Consider the following 11,826-nt stretch of genomic DNA (forward strand, 5'->3'; position numbering starts at 1 on the left):
GTGAAAATGCTTTCAGGATTAACAGAATCTCAAAGGCCCCCAACTCCTACGCTCATGGCCTTTGAGCTTTTCCTGTCCATTCTTCTACAGCCATGGATGAGATTACAACCTCTTAAAACGCATGGACTGAACCTGTTAGGTCAACCACATGACTTCTTGATCTTCCGCCTTTTGGATCTAGGGTAGATTCACACAAACAAGGAAACTGTATTCTCAACTCTTTGCCACCAATCATACAGAAAATCCTAGTTTCCAGGTACCTGGACCTCTGTGGCAATGTCTTAATTATTAACCAATTGCTAGGTCTAGAGAATAAACTTTAGCACTTCCCAGACTCAGGAGAGACCCTGGAGTTGGTAACCATTTGCAATCCTTATAGTCAAGTTTCAGGGCCAGTTCTAAAATATAGACAAGACAACTAGAGAGCTGGTCTAGCAGCAGCTTCCTCCTCCCTGTACGTCACCACTACTTGTTGCTCTTGACAGGAATTCCTGACAAGTGATGCTGCTAGAGCTGTTCTATTTACAAAAGAAACAAGGTTACATTTTAAAAATAATAATTTAGACAACTTTTTAATAACCAGGAGAAAGATAGGTTTTGCATGCACTATAACAGCTACTTTTACATGCTTAAGAAAAGAAAGATTTAATTAAGATTCCTGCCATGGTTTAAAGTCTAAATTATTAAATGCAAAAAGCAGTTAGGTATTTAGCCACTGCACTTTGTTAACCTAGACCCAATACTTCTTTCCCACTAACTGAACTGAAGGAAAGTCTAGTTTTAATAAACCACAGAAGTCAAAGGGCTCAAAAGATATACCATCAAAATTTTCTATGAAATTCCTAACTGTGAATTCCTTTGACACTACACAGTGAAAAAACTGGACACTTATAAACTGTCAACACAATGCAGTAAATAAAAACATGGTTTTGTGTGTGTGTTTTATTTTTTAATCGGCTAGACCTAGCTTTGAATTTCTATGACCTAAAGCAAGTTGCTTGATCACACTGAGTTTCAGTTTAATTACCTATAAAGTGGGAATAATAACAGTACCTATTTTATGAGGTTGATGTAGATCAATGAGATAATGAGTCTAGAGCTCTTCAGTGCAGCACTAGGGCTAAGTAAGTATAACAGACAAGTGCTATTATTATTGTTACTCTTACTGTTATTATTACTCCCTCTCCTTCCGGTCTGCAGTGAAGTAATCTTCCTATCTATAAAGATGCTGAACAATCATTAATATTTATAGATAGGAAGATTGGCATTATACAACCTGTAACACACTGAGTACAGGAAAACAAAAGGTTTCTAATGCCACATAAGAAATGCAAATGCTTTCAGGATAAATAGAATCTCAAAGGTCCGCAATCCTAAAAGAATTGGAAATGGTCTGTCTTGTCTACAGGTGAAAATTTACACCCCAAAGAAAACATGTGGAATATAACTCATATTTCCACAGTGATAAGAGGAGAATTTGAGTTAAATCTTTAAAACTTTTAGGAAAAATATCTTAGTGACTGTGATTTTAGCAAAGATTTTTGAAATATGATACAAAAAGCAAAAATAATTAATTGGGCTTCAGTCCAAAAAGGAGGGGATATATGTATGGCTGATACATTTTGCTGTACAGCAGAAACTAAACAACACTGTAAAGCAACTGTACTCCAATAAAAAGTAATTTAAAAAGAAAAAATTAATTGGTCTTCATCAAAACTAAACATTTTTGTTTTTCAAAATATACTGTTAAGAAAATGAAAAGGCAAGTAACAGGAGGAATGTATCCAACAAAGGACTTGTATTTAGACTGTAATAAAAAGTTTTAAGTGGGCAAAATTTTTGAACAGATACTTCAAGGAAGATATACAGAGAGCAAGTAAACACATGAAAAGATGCTGCTGCTACTGCTGCTGCTGCTAAGTCGCTTCAGTCGTGTCCGACTGTGTGTGACCCCATAGACAGCAGCCCACCAGGCTCCCCCGTCCCTGGGATTCTCCAGGCAAGAACACAGGAGTGGGTTGCCATTTCCTTCTCCAATGCATGAAAGTGAAAAGTCAAAGTGAAGTCGCTCAGTCGTGCCCTACTCTTAGCGACCCCATGGACTGCAGCCCACCAGGCTCCTCCATAAACATCATTAAAGAAATGCAAATTAAAGCCACACTGAGGACTTCCCTGGGGGTCCAGTGGTAAAGAATCCACCTACCAGTGCAGGGGACAGGTGTTCAATTCCTGGTCAGGGAAGATTCCGCATGCCTCAGAGCAACTAATAAGCCCATGTGCCAAAATTACTGGAGCCCCTGAAACGCAGCTATTGAGCCCACATGTCGAGAGCTCGTCCGCAATGAGAGAAGCCACCGCAGCAAGAAGCCCACGCACAGCAGCGTAGCCCCTGCTCATAGCAATGAAAACCTGGTGCAGCCATAAAAAAAAGCCACAGTGAGATACCATTTGTTGACTGAAAAAAACAAACGCACAACCTAAAAGCTGAAATTTATGTTTTATTCAAAGGCCTTACTGAGGACTACAGCCTGGGATGGCAGTCTCTCAGACAGCTCTGAGGGACTATTCCAAAGATGTAAAAAAGGAACCGGGATACGTAGGAATTTTTGCTGGAAAAAAAAACAACATGAGGTTGCACATCAAAAGATTACTGCTAATCACACAACAGATTATCTCAAGTTAATGATTTGAGCACTTTTTTGTATATGGGAAGATGGAAGAATATGGGCTTACTGAATCATTCCTCTGATACACATCTTAACTACCTAAGGCCAGTATCCTATTTCTCTCCATCCTGAATTCCACTCAGGGTGCACTGTCAGGACAGCTACAGTGACTGATGGCTTGGTGGCTGGCAACCTGTTTTTCTCCTTCCTGAACTCCCCTCAGGGTACAGCATCAGTGACTCCGACAGTGGCTGATGGCTTTATGGCCACAACATCCTTTGCTTACTGAAATGGCAGACAAATTCTGTGTGCACACTATATATACCCACTGTGCAGGTGTGCGTGCATGCTCAATAGCTCTGTGTGTCAGACTCTTTGTGACCCCATGGACTGCAGCCTGCCAGGCTCCTACGTCCATGGAATTCTCCAGGCAAGAATACTGGAGTGGGTTGCCATTTCTTCCTTCAGGGTATCTTTCCAACCCAGGGATGGAACACACATCTCCAGTACTGGCAGGCAGATTCTTTACCAACGAGTCACCTGGGAAGCCCTCACACACCCACTAGAATGGCTAAAATCTAAGATTGATCATACCAAGAGCTGACAAGGAACCAGAACCCATACACTGCTTGTGAAACTGTAAAATGGTACAACCATTTTGGAAAATAGTTTGGCAATTTCTTGGAAAGTTAATCATAGCCGTATCATATAGCCTAGTCATTCCACTCCTGCTGCTGCTGCTGCTGCTGCTAAGTCGCTTCAGTCGTGTCCGATTCTGTGCACCCCATAGACGGCAGCCCACCAGGCTCCCCCGTCCCTGGGATTCTCCAGGCAAGAACACTGGAGTGGGTTGCCATTTCCTTCTCCAATGCATGAGAGTGTAAAGTGAAGTTGCTCAGTCGTGTCCTACTCTTAGCAACCCCATGGACTGTAGCCCAATAGGCTCCTCCATCCATGGGATTTTCCAGGCAAGAGTACTGGAGTGGGGTGCCATCGCCTTCTCCAAGTCATTCCACTCCTACGTATTTACAAAGAAAAATAAAGGCGTATGCCCAGACAAAAACTTGTACATGAATGTTCCCAGCAAAACAATAAAGAACCAAAACAGGAAACAATCCAAACAACAAAGCTCCAAAACTGGAAACAATTCAAATGTCTATACAGTAAATAAATAAATTATGGTAGGGGCTTCCCTGGTAGCTCAGTGGTAGAGAAGCTGCCTGCCAATGCAGGAGACACAGGTTCGATCTCTGATCCAGGAAGATCCCACATTCGGCGGAGCAACTAAGCCAGTGCACCACAACTACTGAGGTTGTGCTGTGGAGCCTGGCAGCCACAACTATTGAGCCCAGATGCCGCAACTACGGAAGCCCGAGTACCCTGGATCCCATGCTGTGCAACAAGAGAAGGCACAATGAGAAACCTGTGCACCACAACTAAAGAGAAGCCTGGGCAGCAACGAAGACCCAGCACAGCCAAAATAAATAAATAAATAAAATTATAAAAAAAATAAATTATGGTAAACCCATACAATGTACTACTACTCTGCAATAAAAAAATAAGAATGAGCTATTAATATAGCTAACATAAATACATTATGCTGAAAGAAGCCAAAAGAAAGGGTTCATATTGTGTATAATGCCATTTATATAAGCTCCTAGAAAATACAAACAATCTACAGTTAAAGAAAGCAAATCTGTGGTTAGTTACCTGAGCACTGGGGCACAAGGAGGGGTGAGAAGAGATTACAATGAGGCAGAAGGAACTGTTGAGGGTGTAGGATATATTTGTCATCTTGACTATGGTAATAGCTTCACAAATTGTGCACTAAATATATGCAGTTTATTATATGTTAATTATACACCAATAAAAAAAGATGGTTAGGGTTAACAGCCAGAAAGGTGAAGACCCCGAATAAAGTATGAGCTACTCTAGGGAGAGGGAAAAAAAAATGAGGGTTATCTTTTTACTTGATCCTCGAGTTCTAACATATTTTTAAAAAGGCAGCTATATCTGAGATATAAGCCTACTACCTTGGTTTTCTGTAACCTTTAGGATCAAAGACAGTTTATACATCAATCTCTGATGGATCCTTAAAGTATGCTAAGTCTTAAAAGAAAATGAAAATCCTATTGCTTTCAAACAGTATTACTCCTAAAACAGGGAATAAGTCACAATCAGAAACCTAGAAAAATCACCTAGGACACCATAAACTCTACCTGTATCTGCTACCCTGACAAAATGCCAAAGCAGCTACTGCCTAAAGACTACTTATAATCACACCCAAGGATAAAATTTCCCATCTTCCATATAACATTGCTTCCACACACGAATGCAACGTGTTTCTCTTAATTCAGTTCATTATGACAATTCTTTCTTGTGTCCCCTTATCCATCTCATCCCCCTTCTTGGAGGGAAGAAATTTAAGCAACTATTTAAAGGACAAATTGATACTCCCTAATTGTCACAGAACTATGCAACAGAGTCACTTTCTTCAATCTTTTCTCTCTCAGTCTCAGAGTTTCTAGCATATCTCTTCCTTTTACACGATCGCTTTTCTTCCAAGATCCTGAAATTTACTAAAGGAAATGTAGAATCCAAAAATCCTTTTCCTCCTCCGGTCATTTATTCAATTTTCAACCTACAACTGTAAGAAGGGATTGCTGCTGCACTGAGTGGGTGTTTGGGCTTGATGACATTTAAAGTCCCTTCCAACTCTAAAATTTTAAGACTACCATTCATAGCAAGCTTTAATAATGAATGAAGTAAGAATCTCAAAGTTCAAAGAACAATGATTCACCCAGAGTTATCCTGTAATCAGTGGTAAAATTCCTTAAAATACTGGTCTCAGTTTCCCTTTTCCTTTAGTAACTTTACTCTCTTAAAAGAGTTCTTCGATTAGAAAAATTATTTGGAAAAAAAAGAAAAATTGTTAAAAAAAAAAAGCAGGTAGATAATAAGATATGTTCATAGTGATTAAAATATTCTTTACTTTTCAATTTTAGCTTTGAAGTTTTAAGAAATTTTAGCATCAACGTCTTTTACTACTACTGATTCCCCAAAGGCCTGGCTATCCAAAGGACTAGAATCAGTTCTTATAGCAGCTGGGCAATATTAAAAAACAAAGAGGGAGGGAATGACAGACAGCAGGGCAGGGAGAGAGGGTTGGCATGGTCTCACCTAACCCTAATCAGGGACAACCAATCAATGGTGCTCTGCTGGTTAGCAAGAGGTGATTTTTTCCCTACTGCTTTCAAATAAAAGTGATAAAGAATAGAAGGTTCAACACAATAAAGAAAAACACAAGGTTTGTTTGAATACTGGGATGTTTTTGGTAGCCATGAATGATTTCAACTGAGACACAAAATGAGAGAAAACACCACCTGCATGTACAAACTTTGTTTCTCTACAATACCGAATATTTCTTGTTAATAAACATGCTTTTAACCTGTTCTTCTAATTCGCACCTTATCTTTTAAGCCTCTATTACATTTCACTGAAAATATAACACTCTCCAAGAATAACCTGGCAATCCATTTACAAGATACACTGAGCACCCCAGGGGTAACAAAAGGTGATTTTACCACACAGGGAATAAGATTAGTCTATTCTGACCTGTATGCCCATCAACAAAGTTAAATCATTCCTCACTTGTTACTATTTTCTTAGCTTTTTTAAATAAATTTACAACAATTTAAAACAATTTACAGGTCATAAAAGTTTCAACTCTTTTTATAAAAATATCCCAACATTTAACAACTCTCTCAAGAGATTTAAATGCTGAGGCATTCCCTCAGTTTCACCTCCTATGAAGGAGGATTTCCTTAGAGACAAGTGAAAGTAACATTATCCAGTGATCCTTGGGCTGTGTCTTTAAAGACTAGGCAGGCAGAGGGCAAATTTTTAAGGTATCATGCTGTCATCTCAAACTCTCAATAACATTCCTGTAGGTTCCCCTCCCTCTTTTCAACTATGTAATCCCTGTGTTTATCAACTTTCAAAAACACAAATGACTTGTATAAAGTTCTCTGCATACTCCTTGGTTTTGAGCGACCTTTTGGATCAAAGTTAGTATCTTTATGAGGAAAGAAGCATGAACAACTCCACTTCTTTTATAATCTTCACCTTTCCTAATATCTGTTTAAAATTCTGCCTAGCATCCTTCATCCTTGCTCTCATTTTGGATGGACAGGGATCTACAACTAAACGAACTTTCACTTTGCTTTTGGAAACTGCAACATGGTAAAAATTTAACATAGGTGTCCAACAATAAACAAGATTTAAAAAATTACACACCTTGTACTGTCTCTAATCCCACACTAAGCATGTTTTACAAAGTTAGGCTCCTAGCTGAATCAAGATGCAATAGTCTTTCTTAAAACAGATCAATTCTTGATTGTATGAGAAGACATGCAGTCTACAAAATGCAGAAAAGCTTTGCAGCCTCCTAACATCCTGGTTATACTTACTCTCCTTACACATATTTCAGAAATCAGTCTATCTGACACCCACGCTCATCACTGCTAAAAAGTAAGAAAACACTCTGTTCATTTAGCATTTTTATCTTCCTCTGTCTTAAGGGCTTCCAAAAGGACCTGAAATAATGCTGGACGAGGGATAAGCTCATGGCCCAGAGACAGACTGAAGAACCAAGTAATGGAACACCAGACAGCCTGGCTTCACCACACACGTTTGCATCTCAAACAACCACATGTTTTAAAAAGATGATCCTCACCACTTTTTCAACTTAGGCTCCTTGTGTCCTTTCCACACAAGCTACCTCAGAGAGTAAAGAGCAAATTTTTGGTAACTTGTGAGTTCTGTATTCTCATCAGTTGATCTGCACTTAGAACCCGCATAAGCTTGGAAAGGTATACAGCAGCTAAAGGGATTAGTAACTCTTCAGATGCAAACAAATAATCTTCAGGCACACTCAGTCCAAACGAGTGCAGTGTTCCCGAGGACACACACTAGAAAAGGTGGAGTAGGCGAAACCTCTTTGACTTCACTTTTAGCCTACAGTTCAAGAAAACTAAGCCATGGGTAACAAATGCAAACCAGCAATCTCGCCTACTCTACCACCCCCATATACATACACAGACACAAAGAGAAGTGGATTGCAACGCTCCTCCTAGGCTCTCATTTCCACACAGTTCTTACATAAAAAGCAATGAGAAAGACAGACTATGGTAAAGCCTTGAGGTAAGGTACAGTTGGGAATAAAGGGGTTAAAACAGCACTACTTTCCTGGAAACCTACCAATCCCTCAGCCAGGAATGCAATTCTTACTACCTGTGTGTGTACGTATTTTCTAAAAATTCAGCAGATTAAGAGTTAAGAAAAACACCTCGAAAGAAAAAGAGAACTTGGTTCAGCTCCACCCTCCCTAAAGCAAATACCAACTCTGAGCCAAATCCACTCAGCATACACAAGACTCCATAGACATTCCAAGAAACAGGTGAAAAGAAGTTGAATTTCCTCAGGTATCTCACCTTTCAGCCCCAAATACTTAGCAGAATTCACAAATTAGTGAAACTCTTGTTAGATAAAACAAGCACACATAAACTTCCATTTAGAACTTGAAAAACATTTACAAGTCACAAAGGTCACTATAAATCAGCAAAAATAGCTGGAATTCGGGTGAGTAAGGTCAAATAGTACCCATGGAAACAAAAGCAAAACAAAAGGATACAGAAATAGAAGATACATAGGCCCTAAAGCTTAAGACTTAGCCGGAAAGCTCCCTAACTAGAGTGTCATGCTTATCCTAAAGAAACCTAGGAGAACGTTGCTTTGATCACCAGTGAGAGAAGGTTGTCACTACTATTAAACCCACATTTCTGGGGGGAAAAAAGACAGTCACCAGATAAAAACAGGCACTGATTTGACAGCCTACAGTCACTGGAAAGGACAGTCCAGAAGCACCTGTCTTGATGGAAATAGGTAGGAAGAGATGAGTCACTATTTTAAATCTGTTCAGTACTCTCTACATCTCAACCCTCTATGTCCCAAAGCAACATTATCTTCCTGTTTTCATCACTTTCTCAGTTTTCTTCCCAAACTTGTGGAGTTGCGTCAGAATGCTAATAGGTGGAGATAAGAGAAAGAGGGAAAGTTAGAAACCATTTGGTTAGTAGAAAGAGACAATGGGGCGGCGGAGTTAATTACGTGGGAAAGAAGACAACAAAACTAGTTAGGAATGGTTATCCAAGACGCCCTATTTTGGACAGCGCCCCCTATCTTTCCCTGGATAGAGTAAAAACAAAGATTCAGTGTGGGCAAAGATAAGATAAGCACGGTGTTACATGAATACCAATATCCTTTCAGATTGGAAGTAACTGGCACCTGAGGAAAGCCTGACTCTTCTACAGATTGGGAAAAAGGTTCTCAGTAGCCTTGGGACACAGGAGGTAGCAGGAGAGCTGAGGAGATTGTTATCATGAAAATGCACAGAAGACAATATAATCAGGTACTCAAAAACTTCTGGACTTTTTTAGTCCAACTTCTTCCCCGTGGGGGAGGGTGATCACCACTCTTAAGTCAAGAAGGGCATATTCTTGAGAGAAGTTCCAATCCCCTGACAAGTGCCCGATTAGCAAGAGGGCAGAGACAGGTTCTCTGGATGGGGAAATACTGGAAAGTCAACTACCGTCATACCCAACGACCTGGAACTGGGCAGGAACCCATTACTGCAGTCACAAGGACAAACGTCCAAGGGAAGAGGGAAGGTAGGGCTCAAGTCAGGTAACATTCCTGAGGGGAAGGATTATCAGGTGACACCGGGCTGAGGGCCCAGAGAGGGGACTGGGCGGGAGCAAAGTTAGCAGGTGAAAGGGATCAAGCTTGGGGAAGGAAGTGACCTTTGGAGAAGCAAATAAGAAGATACCAAAAAAGGGGGGAAGGGTAATAAGAGAAAATGGACCCAGAAAAGCACTGAGGCTAGAGATAAGAGAAGGCGTGTTCGGGTAACGGAGGAAGAAGAAAGGAAGTGGGGCTGAGAGGGAAGAGATAGGGTTGAGACTGTCCAGGGCTACGCGGGGTAAGGGCAGAACATGAGGGCGGGAAGAAGGGGGGTGAAGAAAGCCCCGAGGTTGCCAGGGCAAGAGCCGGGTGGGACTCCGGGGATCCCCGAGGTCCCAGAGCGGTCAGAGGTCGGGCTTCGGAGCCCAGCATCGAGCAAAACGAGGAAGGGAGGCGCGGGGGCGGCTCCCTAGAAACGGGCGTGCACCCCTGGGGCCAGCTGCAGAGGGTCTTCTGGGGTCCTGAGGGCGGTTAAGGGGTCAGCCTGAGGGAACCAGGTGGGAGGGACACTCACAAATTTCTTGGATTTGCCGCCGTCGCCGCCTGCCGAAGGCAGCTCGTCTGGGTTCCGGCCCTTCTTCTTGTCCCGGGTCCCCCGGCCGGGTCCCAGGCCCCCGCCGGGCGGCTCCATGTCCAGGTTTGCGTTGCTAGTGACCCCGCGCCCACGCCGCTCCCGCCCGGCAGCTCCAAGCCCGCCGCTGCCGCCGCCGCCGCCGCCCAGCAGCTTCTCAGTCCGCCGCCGCGCCCCGCCTCATTAGCATGCCGGGCTGCGCGCGCCTCATGAATATACAACGACGACGCCTCGCTCCCGCCCGCCTGCCCCACTTCCGCCCGGACCCGCAGCCCCTACCAACGAGGGAAGGGAGAGGGTGGAGGAAAGCCGCGGAAGCGCACTACCTGCCTGGCGGGCCTAACCATTTGGACTCACGTTGTGGGTGGTGAGTGGGCGGTCTCTCTGGGACAGCGCCGCCTGCCGGTTGGAGTGGCGCAGGCCTCCCTGCTCCCACGCAGTGCCCACGTGGCTGTGAAACCTAGACCCTCTCACACCCCAGAGTGTGATATTATTATGAACCAAAAAAACTGTATGAGAGAGACTTATCCTGGCAGAAAATTTAGTGCCAGGCTTTCCAGGATAATAGTTTTTATGTGTTCAATACCCATGGAGCACACGAAAAACTAAAGTGATAGCTACCATTTATGTGCCAAGAACAGAGCTTGGTTCAGGGCCAGTGCTAGAGCAAACTCTACTAGCTCTGGAGTTCAATTACCTAGTTCTAAATCCCAGGTCTACTACGTTCCATGTTCCTAATCTGGGAAAACTAGTTATTGCCACTGCTGTGCCTGAAACTTAATAATAGTTAACCATTTACCATACACTTGTTCTATGCCAGACCCTTAGCAAAAATACGACCTGTATTTTCTTACTGAATCTCCACAATGGCATGTGACAGATTCCACTAGTCTCACTATTTTAAGGACAGGAAATTTGACAATTGAAGTGACTTGCCCAAGGACACATAATTGACAAAAAAAACTAAAACCAGGTTGGTCTGATTGCCAAGCCCTGTGTTTAAAGAGGATTCCTTACTGACATGAAGAACTGACTCACTGGAAAAGACCCTGATGCTGGGAAAAACTGAAGGCAGAAGGAGAAGGGGATGACAGAGGATGAGATGGTTGGATGGCATTACCAACTCAATTAACGTGAGTTTGAGTAGGCTCTGGGAGTTGGTGATGGACAGGGAAGCCTGGCGTGCTGCAGTCCATGGGGTCCCAAAGAGTTGGACACGACTGAGCGACTGAACTCAACTGAATTAACATAAACCTGAGTGAAAAGAACAGGCATTCTCCAAAAGTGTGTTCTTTGCTCTACTATCTTGATTCTTCCCTCACCAATTTCCTCTATTCACCCAACTACATCTGGTCCTTTGTGTGAAAAGCATGTGGCACCCAGTAGGCCTTCAAACTCTGGACTTAATTATCGTGCTCACAACCAGCAAAAGACTTCAACTGCATGTTCCTGGAGGACAGCCAGTGACTCACTAGGGAGGCGCCAGCGCTCAATCTAGGGTCTGGTATGTTACAAGGAGTCTGCCAAAATGGCTGGCTCCTAAATCTGACCTTCAGCTTTTACCTTGCACTTTCTAATTGCCTGATGGAAAGTTGCATAGGACTGCCCAGCCCACACTTCAAACTCAAATTTGTCCACAACAGTCCCAAACAGCTACTTACTTTCTAAGCTAGAGTGCTGAGAAACAGACAGGATCAAAGCATGGAAGGAGTGATCCAGGTATTACTCTTCTTTCCCATACCATTGTCTACATCTACTAAAGCATTTCTCTTCCTTCCTACTGGACTG

The 11,826-nt window shown here is 42.6% G+C and overlaps 1 protein-coding gene across 3 annotated transcripts in view; it reads right to left on the minus strand.

The window, feature by feature from the left end:
• The window catches only part of DIAPH1 (diaphanous related formin 1), a 113,639-nt gene extending 103,427 nt beyond the window's left edge, over positions 1-10,212 (minus strand). For 2 of the 3 annotated variants that reach the window (XM_070792073.1, XM_070792072.1), the window contains exon 1: positions 9,982-10,210. In XM_070792073.1, the coding sequence (XP_070648174.1) occupies positions 9,982-10,098 (117 nt within the window). In that variant the 5' untranslated portion in view covers positions 10,099-10,210. Of the gene's footprint in view, positions 1-9,981 lie in introns of all 3 variants that reach the window. The other variant, XM_070792074.1, reaches the window with a different exon arrangement.
• Positions 10,213-11,826: the final 1,614 nt, after the last annotated feature.

Source organism: Bos indicus, chromosome 7 (genome assembly GCF_029378745.1).
Source record: "Bos indicus isolate NIAB-ARS_2022 breed Sahiwal x Tharparkar chromosome 7, NIAB-ARS_B.indTharparkar_mat_pri_1.0, whole genome shotgun sequence".
Taxonomy (NCBI): domain Eukaryota; kingdom Metazoa; phylum Chordata; class Mammalia; order Artiodactyla; family Bovidae; genus Bos; species Bos indicus.